This window comes from Gallinula chloropus (genome assembly GCF_964237585.1).
Source record: "Gallinula chloropus genome assembly, chromosome: 1".
NCBI classification, from domain to species: Eukaryota; Metazoa; Chordata; class Aves; order Gruiformes; family Rallidae; genus Gallinula; species Gallinula chloropus.
Window position 1 is genome coordinate 75,717,073 of NC_140085.1, and position 17,350 is coordinate 75,734,422.

The 17,350-nt window shown below is 44.1% G+C and overlaps 1 protein-coding gene and 1 long non-coding RNA gene across 2 annotated transcripts in view; one reads left to right on the top strand and one right to left on the bottom strand.

Moving 5' to 3' along the window:
- The first annotated feature begins 182 nt into the window (after nucleotides 1-182).
- On the top strand, nucleotides 183-11,302 carry LOC311205090. The gene is made up of 3 exons (XR_014618131.1): nucleotides 183-205; nucleotides 883-966; nucleotides 11,259-11,302. It is a non-coding gene; the product is annotated as an uncharacterized lncRNA (long non-coding RNA).
- The window catches only part of ST8SIA1 (ST8 alpha-N-acetyl-neuraminide alpha-2,8-sialyltransferase 1), a gene marked incomplete at its 5' end in the record, with an annotated part of 139,081 nt that continues 124,972 nt past the window's right edge, over nucleotides 3,242-17,350 (bottom strand). Inside the window, one exon of the mRNA XM_084279383.1 lies at nucleotides 3,242-3,890. Within this exon, the coding sequence (XP_084135509.1) occupies nucleotides 3,404-3,890 (487 nt within the window). The 3' untranslated portion in view covers nucleotides 3,242-3,403. The remainder of the gene's footprint in view (nucleotides 3,891-17,350) is intronic.

The following is a 17,350-nucleotide window of genomic DNA, read 5'->3' on the forward strand; positions in this document are numbered from 1 at the left end:
GTGACGGCGAGGTGTGGGTTTCGCCCGGTCAGCGCAGGTACCCTCCTGGATTTGACTGTACCTGCCCTTAAGCAGAAGTACGGTGCTGGCCCATGGCGTGACCTCCCTCCTGAAGAAGGGTACCCCTTCAGCCCCTTGCACGCAATGCTGCCCCTTCACGTAAGCCATCTCACCCACGGATCCCCCTACCTCAGGTTTAGACAAGGTAAGCTTCTCACTGAGCAGCAGCATGGGCAGAGTGTAACTACTCCAGGAGTTCTGTCAGGCAGCTGCCACTCACCCATTCCCAGCGGTTTTTCCTTTTATTTTGTTTTGTTTTGTTACTGCTCTTGCCACAAAACACTTGCATCCCTTTATACGTGCTGGGCAAAGGCTGATCGCTGGTCAGTTGTGTTTGCACAGACTGACAAGTCAGTCAGCAGCAACAGACTTTGCTCTCTCAGAAGGGGCATTTATTTTGCTTTCTCTTCTTCCCTCAAGCTGCTAATTCTCTGGGAGTTATAGAAAATTATTTATCCTTGAAGTCATTGCTTCCCTGTCAGATGCGTCTGTCTTTCTAAGATGAGGTTATATTCACTATACATAAATGTGAATTACAAGTTCCTCCAACCCCAGTTACGCATCACACACAGCCTGGGTGTCTCCTACCCCCATACTTTTTGGGAAGCTATCTCCTTACAAAATATCAGGACCACATTGCTCAGAAGGGACTCACAAAACCCACATGCTAGGGGTTCAGTCTGCTTTAGTCTTACAAATGTGGGGAATACATCTCAGGATATCCAGGGCACCAGAGGAACACCACCAAGCCAGACATCATGACACCCTGCACTGAGTTTTCCTACAAAAATAGATGTTTTCCTCTTGTTTTTTCCAACCCAGCTGTTTTTCCACAATGAGGAAGAAAGGATTACCAAAGGTCTGAAGAGCCATTGGAGAGACTCAGAACTAAATTCCCAAGTATTGGTAAGATACAAAAAAAACCTACCAGCACAGAAGCAGTCTCCCCCTACTCTCCTCATTCCCTCCCACGCTCACTGAAGTGTCATTTTAACACCCCATATTTCAACTGTTGTTCTCACAGATAATGCCATCTTTAAAGCACTTAGGAGTGCAAAAACTTGATGTGCATGGTAAAAACCACACAGGTGCATCATCTTTTTCTCCTCCGAGAAAGGCAGCTTCATAAAATTCTGCCTCAACAAGTAGTAAAGAAAATATTTTGCTTTGCTTTCAAACCCCTCCTCACCGAGGATCCACATCGCAGATAAACCAGACACCATGTAAGGGAACAAATGATCGAGCAACATTCCACCAGAGTGTGGACTGCACTTTGAATGAACAAAAACATGGACAAAGATAAAGTTACAGAAGCACATTTGGATTTTATCAGAACAATCTCTAGAAGACTACTGAATCCAAATCTCTGAGTTACAGTATAGCACTGCCCTGTAATCCTATGGAACAGTACCCATTTTATGCTTGGAATATCTGTATTTAGAAAGAAGACTTTATTATGAAACATAACTTAAAAAAGCAAAACATGATTATTTCTTTTTTCCCAGTGTCCTACATAGATAGCTGAATTCTTTGTATTTAAAGAAGAGCCACAGATTTTTGCTTTATTTGTTGTTTTGTTTTGTTTTTTCATTATATCTATATAACTTGTAGCTGTTAGTCTACAGAGAGACGTTGTCAACATATGATAGGACACATCCCCCAAAATACTAGCACTCTGCAACTAAAACAGGTAGCACAGGAAATTGCTGTGGAAAGCTGATGACAATTTTGTTGCTTCCACACTTTGACTAGAATTTCACCTACTAATGACTGACAGATGAGAAAGAGAAACAACACTGGTCTGGATTTGGAACTTAATGGTGGTAACATCCCACAGCTGAAATTGCACCATGGATTGAGCTGGTATTCTCCTCTTGTCCTACAGCACAAACCCAAAGGAAACAAACAAAAAAGATTTCTCATTTACATGGCGATAGGACCATCTGCTGCCCAAGTAATAACCCGAAATAACACAGTCCTTCAGGCGCTGCACTGGCCAGAGCAGCGCACGTGCAATGCGCACGCTGACATCATTCACCCACTGTGAGGAGAGAGGCTGCCTTACATAAGGGCCTGCTGATTCTGGGTTGGGTTGGGGTTTTTTTTAAACTCTTTTTTTCTTGCTGGCTACGCAGTTTTTCAGTGCTCCCAGAGGCTGTTTTATTTTTCAGACTATCTTTAACCAGAGACAATCTTGCGAGAAAAGTACAAGTCTTTAAGGCTAACATTACAATCCAAGCAGAAGAGCTAGTCACACAAAAGAGTAAGGATTTTCAAAGCTTCAACTCATTTTAAATGATGCTTACATTCATTTCTGCAGTTTTTCCTGCTATAAACAAATGAAGAACCTCATTCTGCATTCCACTGAACACCTCAAATCCCCTTGACAGTCAACGAACATCTGGAGTCCAAATGAGTATAGAATTAATCCCCAAGGCTGGACAGCAAAACAGGTCAGGAACCATCCCTGTGACAAAAGTCACCGTGGAAATCTTGCAGTGGGTCAGCTGCAACCAGACTGCACTTCACTACTTGGTTTTGTAGCACGAGTTTTATTTTCAGACCAATTTCCCTTAACCAGCTCTTGCCCACAGTATAGCATTAGCGTAACTCTAAGTACAATGACCTAAACTCTCCTCATAAAACCTACAGCAAGGAGCTCTGCCCATACACAGCAGCAGGGCACTGCTAGGACCAGATTCTCCTAACCACATCCATAGCACCCTTCACTCTCCCAAGAGTCTTTGGAGGAGTTGATGGCACTCTCAGGACTTTTAAGCCTTTCCTTTTCCTTCCACTGGGGAAAAAATGACGTAAAAAGAAAAAAAGAGAAAGGAAAGAAAGAGAGAGGAAAGAAACAAAGAAAGTCAACACCACACACATGCTCTCCTACACGCATACACCCCCCACACAGCGGGGGAAAAAAAAGGAAAAAGGGAAATTGTATGAGGTGACAGTCTGGAATGAAATGGATTTTTGAACAGACAGTCATATTTGGCACTGTCAGCAAAAGCTTGTGGGTGGCCCTGTGTCTCTCCGAGCCTTAATGCCCTTTTTACATTGGTCATTTAAAAACGTCCCACAGAAAGTTCTGCTGTGCTGCTTCTGACATTATTTTCAAAATGCTGCTGAACGGACTCGATGGAGAGATTCCCTTTCCCCCACCCCAGTTCCATAAAGCACTATACATTAAGGACGTATTCCATTTGGCCTTCAAGTAGCATTTTTATGGTCCATGCAGATCCACAATTATTTTCCCTTTAAAAAGAATCAACAGAAAACAGAACTCTCTGTTGGAGAGCATGAAAAACTATTTGATCTCCTGAACTGGCTCCTACGATCTTCAGGCAGAAGACTGGATTAAAGGGTCCTCACACGGTTCTAGCTGCATTCTCAGTACTCCACTTTTATGAAGAAACCAGAGCTGCAGGAACTCCTCCGGCATGGCGTGGAATCCAGAATCCGGCAAGACATTGTCATAGTAATGATGGCTAATAAACTTCCCGTGCAGGTCCACCGAGAACGGCCAGAAGCCATAAATTGTCACTTCTTCACACAGACCAAGGGCAGCACTGACCAGGAAAAGTCCCGTGGAAAGCCGTTTGGCATGGATGCCTTTGCTCTTCCAGAACTTGCCGATGTCGCGCAGGAAATTGGGGTTGGCGAACAGGACCGCCTGCTTGGCACCAAAGTCCTCCAGGGTGTAATAGACACGTAGCGAGGGTCCTGTCCCTGTCTTCATTGAGAAGGCTGGCATGTAGATGTAGCTGTGGTTATACACCTTCACACTGTCCACAAAGGCTTTTCGAGACCACAGCAGATTCTGGAACCTGTAAAACAACAGAGAAGAACAAGTTGGTCACAGATAGGTTTTTTCTCAGTCATTTCAAAACCCAGCTAGAAGCTGCTCTTCATACACATGTTACTGGCACACCCTCCTCAAGCCCAGAGAACGTCCAGATATACTTCTGATTGTCTGACACCACTCCTCTTCTAAAAACACAAACCTGAACAAGTAATTATCTGGTACCCGGCTAACTCCACAAACCAAAGCGTTTCTGATTTCATCTTTTCAAAAACCACTGAATAAGCATTGACAGCTTTCCCCTCATTTTCAGTGATATTTTTCGTCTTGTCCAAAACCCCACTTATAAAGCCCAACTTATTTTTCCAGGCACAGGAACCTTTAAAAGAAATTTTAATGTCTGTGTTGTCCTCATTTCTTAAAGGCATATGAAAAAAGAACCCGAGTTTCACGCTGAACAAGCAATACCAATAAATATTTAAACAGAAACTTTAGACTTATAAAACTTGTAAGACACATAAGAATTGTTTTTGTTATGCCTGTATAGTGATTTAGGTTACACTACCATAGCAAATTCTCATTCTGGAATGGAGAAAAACCTCAAAGAACATGCTTTGTTACAAACAATGTGGCACCATAAAAATTTAGCAACAGGCATCAAATAATACCCAGAATTGGTGTTTAAGATAGTGTGATTTCCACATCGAGTAGATATAAAAGCAACTGGTAGCATGCAAGTTAAGGGAAGGACCAGCTGGCAGTGATGAGGAGTGCAGTGTACATAGAATCACAAATTGGAAGGGACCCTTTAGATCTTTTAAATACCTCGAAGGATGGAGACTCCACCACTTCCCCGGGTAGTCCTGCCCAATGATTGACAACCCTCTATGTGAAGAAGCTTTTCCTAATACCCAATCTAAACCTTCTCTGGCATAGCTTGATGCCATTTCCTCCTGTCCATGAACAGCGAACTTCTCCAATATGACAGTCTTCTCATCTCTTGATATAAAACTACATCAGCTTACAATTTGTTAAATTGCCAATAGCTATTTTCTGATGTTTATTTTATCCCTGATGTTACAAAACCACTATCCTGTCCAGACTGTAACCTTTCCTTGCCCTATCCTTCTGGATGTACCAAGAGGAAGGAGACACTGGCAGGAAATCCTAGGCCATTTGCACGCACCAAAACCTGGCCTGACTATGTATCACTGGATGTATCCGATACGGAGGTGAGCCAGAGGCATGAGTAAAATCCAGTATGTAAACAGGAACTTGCTAGGTAACAGAACAATTGCCATCATGGCATGCTGACTGCCTTGGAGGGTAGCTTTGCATGAGAAAGTCACTATGATTTACTCTTCTTCATCTGCTTTCTTTCCAGAGTTCATTCTTGGAGAAGTGAAGGGTCTGGGAGGACCCTATAGTGGCCTTTCCAGTAACTAAAAGGTGCCTATAAGAAAGCTGGGGAAGAACTCTTCATGAGGACATGTAGCAATAAGATGAGGGGCAATGGTTTTAAACCAGGAAAGGGGAGATTTGGGTTGGATATTAGGGAAAAGTTGTTCAATATGAGGGTGGTAGATCACTGGAACAGGTTGCCCAAAGAGGTAGTGGAGGCCCCATCCCTGGAAATATTTAAGGTCAGGCTTGATGGGGCTCTGAGCTACCTGATCTAGTGAAGATGTCCCTGCTTACTGCAGGGGGATTGGACTAGAGGCCTTTTAAAGGTCCCTTCCAACCCAGTACATTCTATGATTCTATGATCTTCAGGGTACCAGTAACTCCTCCCTGCCTTTACCGCATGACAGCATCTACAGACTTCAGCATGCACGGAAAGTTTACTGCATTAAAAGCCACTTCTGCACAAGCTTTACATGCACTCCTTTCACTGCAGCTGGGTGGCTCTCCTTCATCTGATTCCTTGTTTTCTCTCAGCTCCTAAGTGCCTGTCTTGCCCTTGCTGCTGTCTCTTCTCTCTCAGTTTCCTGCAGCTAAGGCAAATGTGTCATGACTGATTTCAGAGTCACAAAGCAGAGCAGTCAGAACAAAAAACTCAAAAGAGCAGCACTGGATTTTTTTTTCCCTTTCTCTGGTGCATGGAGAGATAGGTACATCTTTTTTAAAGGGTTATGAAGAGATCTATTTTGTGTATAGATCTCTGAAACAGCACCAAGACTCACACACAGAGCAAGATGCATAGGTTTATATAGGATGCCAGATGACCTCAGGAAGCATCACATAAAATTTCAGCTGAAAAAATTGCCAACAAAAAATACATCTTCAACAGCATTTAAATGTCTCATGAACAAGTGCCAGGTTTTTTGAAGTCTTTGTTTTGGCAGAAAACTTGAAATATTCCTAATAAGTTGAAAGGTTTTGTTGACATATTCAACATGCAATATTTGGTCTCCTGACTTACTACAAATTTCTTCCAAAATTTCCTTCAAGTGGGATTAGAATAAAGCTGTTTTGAAGCTGAAATCTGCTGGGGGTCTTCATTACTGTTTTGCTCAGTAGATCCACTCTTACTGCCTGGTGACATGTGCTAATAGAGACAAAGCCATTCTCTTCCAAGCAAGAAATCAATTCAACCTGATCATACAAAATGAAACAATAAAAATAATTTCATAACATACTGCACTCAACATTCTTTTCTGCAGAAATAGCCAGGACACAGCTGAATACAGAAGGCCAGCCAAGACCGTGGTGCCCTGGCAGAAGTTCATTGTCTGGCTGTCCCTTCTCATACGGGCCCTCTCACTCCATTACTATGAGACTTTTAACTGAGTGTTCCCCAAAATGGGCTTTACCACCCTCTCTTCCTAAGGAGCAGCAAGTCAACCCGTCAGGTTATCAGGTACAGGAGTAGGACCCCTCCTAGCAAACTCATTCCCTTTCCATCGGGACCTCGTCACCAAGGGTAAGAAAATCCACATCCCTAGCTTAATACTTCCAATATTCACCTAGGCACTTGGAGAACAGTTACACAAATCCTGCTTTAAAGACCATAATTGCTTATGGAAGGTAGAATAAGACCAGCAGCAGGCTTTTGGACTGTCCCTCTCCCCATAACTTGGGACATCTGCTGGGAGGTGGGAGACGCAGGTTCAAACGTCCTTTCGCAGTAAGGGGAACTTGAGCACACAGCTTGATGCGATCGGAGGCCTTACACCTTGGCTGGGGGGAAGGCAGAAACCTGTCCCCTGCCACTCCTGGGAGCCAGTTTCACCAGATCCTTTCCCACTTACAGCTAGGTAACAAATTTCACTTGAGATGGGAAATAGATGCGGTTACTCTAAAACTGCATTTTTCAGCAAATTTATGACTCACAGAAAAGCACCACACAGATCTACGGTGAATACATTAAAATCGCTCAGAGAGAGTCACAGAGGGCCAGAGACTGTCTCTGAATATCCATCTGCAATCGCTGCCACGGCCCATTTATGATGCTCCTAGATGAATCTTCCCGAATGCCGTAAAGTAACGAGATGTGAACGGCACTGCCATGAGAGTGGTGCATGGGAGGGACTTCACACACGAGGGACAGCACGTGTCACGCTACTCCAAACTGTCCTCCAGGAAACACCACCGCCTCCTGGAAACCCGTGCCTCATTCAAATGATCTGCATCTCTGTGTCAGTAGGCATCACGCACGGTTCAACAGATGGACATTACACAGGTGGCCAAGAGCCCATGTAGAAACATAAAACATGCTGATTATGGCTGGTCTGATGGCCTAACACAGCCAAAAAGCTGCTGCCCATCTTGCAGTCCTTATGAGGTGAGATACTAGAAGCAAATGAAATTTTCTGTTCCCTACTTGTAAAAACAAGAGCCCTTCCCAGCTTTCTGACACTTCACAGGCTGGTTGGAAGCTGAGAAATCTGGGGACAAGTGCTGCCATCAGCTAGTTTCTAGAAATGGCACTGGAAGCTTGAGTGTATTTTCCTTTAACTCCCAAACCAGACAGGAAATCCTGAGGCAATCCCATTCCCAGTGGTGGCTTTGAGGGCACCATACCACATCCGTCCCAGCAGACAGTGGGAAGACTACTCGATGCCTGAGTGACCAGAAGGGCTTTTCCCCTGCAGCTGACCAGCTTCGTAGGGCATATACAAACATGATGATGTTCTTTTTCCTGCTTGTCCAGACTGGTGCATTCCTTGCATCCAGATAGGCACAAACGCCCTCCCTCATGCTGATCCTCACCCAGCCTTCTTTGAATGAGGAGCTGCTGGTGCCCAGTTCGTGCTCACCGCCTCTACCTGACACACTTTGAACGTTCGGTACTCTGAGTGGCAGAGCCCAGAAGCTGTGCAGCTCCTCCCAACTCTTCAGGTTTCAAAAGAAACACTTCAAATGATCCAGCCCCTTCTGCAAGAGTGCATTTCGGGCAACATTATCTCCCTAGCTCAGCTCTAAGCAAGAAACTGCTCAACTGCATTCAGGGTTGCCCTCTGACGTTCTGCAGTCAAGCTCACATAAATACATGGCAGGTTTTAGATAAAACTGGATCTGGAATCTCCAGAGCCCTGAGCAGCACCTGAAGACTACACGAGTTGCTCAGTAATTTGCAGTAAGGCATCCCGGCAGCTTGACAGCAGCCCAGAGAGGCATCGAGGACTCTGAGTGCTGGTGAAAGGACATCATGTCACGCTCAGCCTGGACACTTTACTTCCGCTACTCTCATTAAGGGACAGCAAGCAAATAAAATCATCAGCAACAGATTTTTGCTGTCAGGTCCATATGACAGACCAACTTTAAAAGCCCGACTTTCACCAGGCACATGTAGGCACAGCTGCATGGGTATCAGAGAAATTGTTTCCTTGGTGCCAGCTGTAGAGTTCCCTCAGACACTCTGCTCCACTCTTCCAGAGAGAGCGATGCATCCAAGAGAAAACTGCCACAGTACATTGCCATGACAGTACAAACACAGACTTAAGAGCACTAAGTGTTTCGCTTTTTGGTTTTATCTGTTTTTAATGTTCTTACTGATGTTCTTTATCAGCTATCTGGGGACAGGTCTGCTCCCCGGTACTAAGAGATGACTTCCAGTAACCACAAAGAATTTGCTGCAGTGACACTGAGTTAACGTCACTTGCAGATAATAATGGCAGCATTTTCTCACATCTTGGTTTCTTTTTGATCTTCCCGGAGACTCACTGTCTCATGCCTATGATGAGATCCCAGTTATTTACTGTGTTGGCATCTGCAAAGTCACAAGTTCAGCATTCTGGATTAATTGCAGGATGACTTATTGGTTTAAAAAAATAACTGAGCATGGAGGGGAACAGCTCAGATGCCAAAGAACTAGTGTATTATTTTAAAATTAAGACAAATAGAGCTCAAGGGAACAGAGAGGAAGGTACAGAAAGAAAGCAGTTGAGCAGTTTCTTGCTTAGAGCTGAGCTAGGGAGATAATGTTGCCCGAGATGCACTCTTGCAGAAGGGGCTGGATCACTTGATGTATTTGTCCCTATGGTAAAGGATAACCCTACGAGAATTATTTAGATAATTTGATGTCAGCATTAGCCAAGAATGATTTAGCAATTTGCTGCAGCTGCTGGAATATGCTTACAGCTGGGGTCACAACAAAGCAGCTTGCAACCACACATCTGAACCGCCACTGCAGTGACAGAGGAGTTTTACTGTGCTCATCTCCCAGACTGCTTTTATGCTTTCATATAGTGATGCTCTCTCTAACGCCCTGTGCTCTTACTCCTATCATGCACATCTCAACTATCTGCCCCTTCAGGATATGTGTAGCCAATGCTGTCAAAACATAGACCGTATCTGAACTAACCGCACGCTAGCTTCCACATGCTCATTCTCCACTTTCAGCATGCTCTAGGTGCAAGGCAGACTACTCCATTTGTCCACACAGGGAGCCAGAAATGAGCACTCTAAGTGCTATAAATTGACCTCCTTTCTCGTTTTATCCCAGTTTCCCCAACTACACAAGCCACTGTTTACTTAGCCTCAGGATGCTACCTGACATAAGGTATACTGTAGCCTAAGATATAATCCCATTAAAGTCAATGGCAAAACCAACTCTGATCTCACTGAAGTCTGCTTGGAATTTTGGGGCAGGGGGGAATCAGGCTAACAATGCACTTCAGAGTGATTAGTAAAAGTATGAAGTAATATATGATCATTCATAAAGACTGATCATTAAACCAGAGAAATTACAGATGCCAAGCACTCTCCATCAATGCAGGAGACTTATTCCTGGGTTAGACCCCCAGCGCTTTGACTAATCTCATTGCAACCAGCTTCAGCAGGATTCTCCCGTTCTCACTGCGGGTCCTTCCACAGGCACCATGATCACCCAGTTGAGAGCTTGTGGCATGCACAGGATGATGCTGTTCTCATCTTTTCCATTCCTTTTGCCATCCTTCCCTCCCTTCCTCGACTACTCTTTTTGAACCCTAAACCAGCAAATTTTCCACTCAGCTGCGATGCTGTCTTCTCTCAGGGTACGACTGTCTTCCAACACTCACTTCAGCCCATCCTTTAGGCACAACCTGTTTCCTGCTGAGACCACACACTGCCTCCTTTTTCCTGTGGTCAGGGGCTTTCAACCTCTAAAAGCCTGTGTATCCCTCTCATCTCTGGTCCCAAAGATTAAAGGCAAGCAAATTAGCCTGATTCTCCTTTCATACACCTTTTCAGTGTCACCTTCCAGGTCAGGGACTGTGGTTACTCCCACCACCAGCTCCAAAGACACAAAAGCAAGGAAACACACTCTTTCCACAGTGACTGAAGACTGCATCTTTCCCTGCCAGCCCGTTTCTTAATGACATGCTGTCCTTAGCACATGACCTTCAGAATAATTTGATGCACTCAAAGTCCAGTGAGATGTTGCAGAGGTAGGCTCTAATCCCCATGAAGAGGCAGGCTCCCCTTCTGATTGAATCCAGTATTAATTAGGGGTTTTATTTAAACCTCCACCCATCACCGCTCTTACGCTGCCACCCTGGGAATACTATATATAGTGCCAAGGGAAAGCTGACTCTCTGTTTTTCAATGGAACACAGAGCTATCCTATACACCAAAGCAATGAAACATTAAAATCAGCGTTCACTGGTATTTTGGGACTGTGTGTGATCCTTATTCTGCCAACTCAAATTAGAATGTGCTTTTAATAGTTACTCTTTCCAAAACCAGCTGAGCTAAACATCAATCCTTTCTGTTATCTGACAGCTTTAATCTTAGCTTTCAGAAGATGAGCTGTTCATCTCAGTTTGACTCTTTGAAGATTGTGGCTGCTAAAGTCACCCACAAGTGGAAACAATATTAAAGGATAGCCAGAACAGCATGGCTGTAAACTACTTGCATTGTCAAATGAAATTGCTGGCTAATATTTCTCAACCTTCTGATTACTTCACAGCTCCTACAGGAGAAAGCCTGGAGGATGAGAAAACAGAGAACCAACAACCAGATAGACAAAAAAAAACTAAGAAAAAAACCCCCAAACTGGTATCTTTCACAATTCATTGCACCAGACCGTGTGCCAGAGCCAGCCTGTGTGAGGCAACATACCAAGATCACTGATTTTCTCAGGTTTTAATGGAAGAAAAAAAAAAAAGAACTGCAACAAAACCCAGATACAGTCTGCAACGGCTTTACATTTGATTAGCACAGGTTCCCTAAGACAGTGTGCCATGCCTTTGGGATGGCAACTAAACAGGAGCAGAACAGTGCAGCTCTCCTGCACTCCTAGGTCTTCTACCCATCTACTGTCCAGACACAAGGCTCTGTAGTTCTTCGCCTGCAATAGCACTGCAGTGAAGGCAAAGCTAATAACGTCATGCTTTCCTGTCTATTCATGCAGGCCTTATGTGCCTTGCAACCCAAATATAAAGCATACCAAATGTTTACAGCCATGAAAGACCTATTCATTGCCGAGAACACATTCTGGCTGGTATACTTGACTGCTTGCTAAGTCTTTTGAGTTTTCTCTTTAACATCATGGCCTCCTTAGCATATTAATAATTTGAAAATGTCAATGAATTCGACATTCAACTATATTCTCTCTTCAAACTCTCAGAGCTCTTTCCAAAGAGAACTGGAGAGAGAGAGAAAGCGGCGATATTTGAATTGAACGTGTTTCCTTCTTAAAGTCACGCTGTGCGACAAGAACTGCAGACTGAAGAGAGATTATTTAAAACAGTAGCTGCTTCCACAGGCATCATGGCAACAACTGTAACAGCCATAGGCTCTTTTTTAAATATACCAGGACCTTTGTTAAACTTGTGGGATAACTGCTAGAAGTGCCTAAGAAATTAAACTGAATGCTCGGGCTCTAAGAAAAGCTACAGCATTGAATAAACTTCCAGGGTGCAGTGCAGCTTATCAGCTGATAGCCCATTCCACACAAGTTCCCTAGGCAACCTTAGGGGTTGGCAACATGGGGGGAGCTTGGTGTGCTAAACCCCAGAGTACAGTACCCGGCGGGTGGAGTGGACTGGAAACATTGCTGCCAGGCTCTGTGATAGATGGGAACCTGGTGTGCTGTGGTACTGAGAAGCTACATTGTTTCTGCCCCAAGTGAGAACTGAACCAGAACTGAGACAGTCCTTCATCATTTTCCTGTCAAAATCACGTCTTTTGGGTGAACTTTGTTCATTATAATACCATTATACTACCAAGGCGCACCTCTGTCCCAAAAGCTACCTGCCTCCAAGGTGTGAGTGACCACCCCTCACTGAACGAGGACTCTGTAATTTCTGCTAGTCTATACCTTTAAACACAAAGTGAGGAAAAATTACACCAATCACAACAAAGGTATGCATGACTAGAGTCACTCAGACTCCATCTGATCCGTAAAAATAGTGTATAAAAGCAGCTTAAGAACGGAGGGATGTTTGGAAGATATCATTGCAACAAGTCAGGAAGATACCATCACAAACCATTGCTGACTTCTGAGACCAGCTGACAGGCTGAGCCTCCCTTCCCCCCACCCCCTGCCCCCACAGGGATGCCCTGTGTGAGATCTGCACACTTACTTATCAAAGGAAACTTAGAATTCTCTACAGAGAGCTATTTATGTTGCTATACTGCTCCAGTAGTTTTATGTTGCTCTATGTGTGGGCCTGTGTTGTATGCTGCTACGTTACTTGCACCTGCTTTTGCAGTTGGGAAGAGTCTGCACCCTGTTCCCTTGACAAACTGCACCGCTCACTAATCTGACCGCTGTAGCTCCTGCTGAAGGTGACCAAACCCCGCAAGTCCGTCCGTGCCAGTTCACTGAACGCGACCAGCCTGGAAGGCGCTTCTCACCACCTGCACATCCGTAACCGTGGCAGTTCACTACACTGGGAACCATTCAAAATCTACGCCCAGCCACTCCCCGGCCCCTCTGATACCTGAGGACAAGCTGGAACACAAGGGGGTTTCTTTTCTGCTGAATTCCTTTACCCATTTAACGTGACAAAACTACAGCATGCGAATCACCGGTGACCCTTTGGGGTCATGCCACATGGCCTCCAACAACATTGTCAGCTAAGGGCTTGATAACAAAAGCAGTTGTCCAGAGCCTGTAGGTCTATGTGGTGAATCTACAATAATTTAAATGGGGTGAAATCAATTCACAGACTTCTAAAATACAAAAAAGAAGATCTCTTTCCTCTATTAGTCACTCCCTTTGGGAAACTTCACCTGTTCTGGTATCGACAGGACAAAGCATTGCAATTGAGCAAGGAACTAGTGGCCACTCAGGTATAAATACGATTCTGTGATTCTGTGATAAACAGAAGAGGTGATAAATTGCTCTGGAGCAGTTAGATTAGCAGAAGCTAAACACAAGGCTAAAGAGATGGGAAAAGAGAAATAAATGGCAGTTCAACAGACAAGAAGTCCCTTCCAGTCCTTGGCATGAGAGCACACACCATTCTTTAAATCCCTGGAAACAAACCAGGAGAATTTAAGCCAGATCAAGAACTGCAGCTGTAGACCTTGAAGTCCCTACCTTCAGCAAGCTTTCAAAATTTGAAGAAAAAGACTTTACTTTCATCTAATACCATTTTACAGCAATATTTCTCAGCAATTCTGGCACTGTTCAATTATGCCTAGAAGCATTGATACATACTTCTCCAGGCTTCCAACAGTTAGAGATGTGTTGATTTGCTGCACTCCAGATCTTTGAAAGAGTCCGCCCTTCACTTTGCAACTCATATGCAGACACATAGCAAAGATTAAGAACTTGTCAAGTAAGTTTCAGCTCAGAAGATTTTTCTGATACTGGGGTAGTTTGTCAATGCAGGAACCCCAGTGAGTCTCATTTTTACGTATTTGACCTATCTCTTATTCTCTGCATCCTTCTAACCAATGATTTTACCAATACCTTCCCTCTTATACCATGATTCGTCCTGATCCCTTTGTCAAAAGCCTTTAAAAAATTCAAATGGACTCTATCTACTGGATACAGACTACCCTTATCGACATGCATCTATAAAAAGAACTCTGCAAGTTTTACAAGGTAAAAATTTCCCTCTGACTCAGCAGTGCTGACCCTTCACAACACCACATGCATTATCCAGATGTTCACTGATGTTATAACATAGTGTCTACTGACTCAGCTAGTAGAGATATCAGGCTTACAGATCTACTTGAATTATTTTTATTTTGAACTATTTTTAAACATTGATCCCGTGTTCAACACCTTCCAGTCTTCCAAGTGCCAAGGCAGTTTTAAGTGGGGGAGTACATGCTGCTGTGCTTCAGCACTCATGGGTCAGTCCAGTCCTGCCAATATATTGGCACCCACCCTGTGCATGTACCATGAACTCTCTAACCGTGACCCCAGTTTCAGCCAGCTGAGTCTCTCTGCACACACCGGGAATGTCCTCAGTTTCTTACACAGTGCACACAGGCACTAATTATTCATACAGCCTCCCTCTGTCTTTCTCTGAGCACTTCTTTTATACCTGGGCATCGACTAACCTTACACATGTGGCAGGAGAGGGTTGGGGATTTCTACTCTTTTATGGCTTGTGCTGTTGCTGGAAGGAGGACATAGTGTTAGGTTTTTATTCCTCTAGTTTGTTCTTTATGGAAACTTTTTCTGCCTGCCAGAATATAGATAACATATTTAATCAGCCAGAGCTTATAATAAATTTCGTTTCCTTTGGAAACAACTTCAGCTTTCGGTATGATGTTTCTCTGGTTCCATTAATCTCCCTTTTCTTTTCCCTTCAGTGATGTCAACTTCCTTTAACCTTTCCTTAAGGCTCAATAGATGCTCCTAGCACTGTGCTTCCAGTGGTATTCTTAAGAGAGTCCACTATTTTTGAGTAGAACATCCAGATATATTTTCTAAGACGTATAGTATTTAATGCTGAGAATGCCACTTAAACTTCTTTTCAACATGATTAAGCAGACAAGGCTTTTCCTCAACTGTTAGTACAGCCTGTCCTCAATTTAAATTGCTATAGCTAGAACACTCGGAAAAAAAAAAACAAACCAAAACCCAGAAAACCAAAGTACAAGTAGCTGAAACACACTGGAGCTTTTGCTAATCTCTTCAATTGTTTTGATACCTGTGAAAGTGCTGGAGTTTCTTCACCTCTCTTTCCCTCTCATTAACTTCATTCAAAGCCAATACAGTGTAAAAAAGAAATTTAAAAAAAAAAAAAATCACTTTTTTTTGTTTCTTCTTTCAAGGTGGCGGGAAGTAAATGCTATTTGCTGGGACAAAGTAATACTTTTGAAAGGCAGTGCATGTCACTAATTATTTCACAGCTTCTATGCACTGGCTGAGGCAAGTAGAGCCAAATACTCGAATCCATATTTCTCTTGGTTTCCAAATACCCAGGAAGGGTCAATGGCTTTGATACTGAATCATATAGGAGCAGCATTGTAACTGTAGCTGGTGTTCTTCCGCTGTCACACATCTAGAGGTGCTAAGCCTCTTGTTTTATACAATACATCATAACTCAGATATGGTCCCATGGTCTCATGTTCTGAAATAACAGGCAAGAAAACCTCTCTCTTTTGTTCCCTATCTCAGGGGAGTCGGTAACAACAAATTGTCAGAACTGGATGGAGCTCGACTCCAAAAGACAACATTAGCAGGGGATTCACCTGGGCAATGCCATCTCAAATATCTGTAATCAGTGAACAAAGGTATTTTAATCCCTCTCATTAAAGCTAACTTTACTGGATATACAATAATCATTGACAGGATCAAAAGGTTGGCCCCAAGTGAACCTAATGAAGTTCAACACAGCAAAGTGTAACGTCTTGTACTTGGGCCAGAAGAATCCCAGACATAGATACAGACTGGGAGAAGAGCTTCTTGAGAGTAGCCCTGCTGAGAAGGACCTGGGTGTCATGGTGGATGAGAAACTTAACATGAGCCAGCAGTGTGCTCTTGTAGCTCACAAGGCCAATGGTATCCTGGGCTCCATCAGAAGAGGGACAGAGAAGGGACAGAAGCAGGGACAGAGAGGTCATGGTCCTTCTCTACTCCGCCCTCATGAGGCCCCATTTGGAGTCCTGTGTCCAGATCTGGGGCCCCCAATACAAGAAAGATGTGGAACTGTTGGAGAGGGTTCAGAGGAGCGGCACAAGGATGATTAGAGGGCTGGAGCACCTGCCCTACAAAGAGAGGCTGAGGGAGCTGGACTTGTTCAGCCTGGAGAAGAGAAGGCTGTGGGGGGACCTCATTGCAGCCTTCCAGTACCTGAAGGGAACATACAAACAGGAGGGGAATCAACTTTTTAAAAGGGTAGACAGAGTCAGGACAAAGGGGAATGGATTAAAGCTAAAAGAGGGAAGGTTTAGGTTAGATATTAGGGGGAAGTTCTTTACGGAGACAGTGGTGAGGTGCTGGAACAGGCTGCCCAGAGAGGTGGTGGATGCCCCGTCCCTGGAGGTGTTCAAGGCAGGTTGGATGGGGCCCTGGGAGACCTTACATAGATCATGCCTGGAGGTTAGTGGCCCTGCCTATGGCAGGGGTTGGAACTCTATGATGATGGGGTCCTTTTTAACCCAGACTATTCTATGATGGAATCAGAGAGGAAGACAAGCAGAGTGTGACCATCTAAAGTGGTGGCAGAGTCACCCGGCCTTCAGGCCTTGCCTGGCACAAACTGGAACAGCATCAGCAGATGATGCTGATGGCACCAGCCCAGGATGTACCCTTGCTGATGGTTAGGACTGCCTCCTACTAGATGAGAGAGAGAGAGGTTTAAGTCCCCTCACACAGAAAAGGGAACTGAACTTGGGCCTGCCACAGCTTCAGTGACTGAGGTGACTACTCGCCTCTCATAAAATATGGCATGTGCCTTGGCTGGCTTTCTGAAACAAGCTCTACATTGTTGAGCTGAAACTACTCAGCCTGGTTTTGCAAATTGCTTTGGGACAACTTATCCTAGATTATTTAGAAGTTTTAATCAGAAGAAAAAAATACATCTAAGCCCTAACTTCAGGCCTTTCTGACTCAGGACTTTGCACCAGTTCCCTTCATGAAGTTGCCAA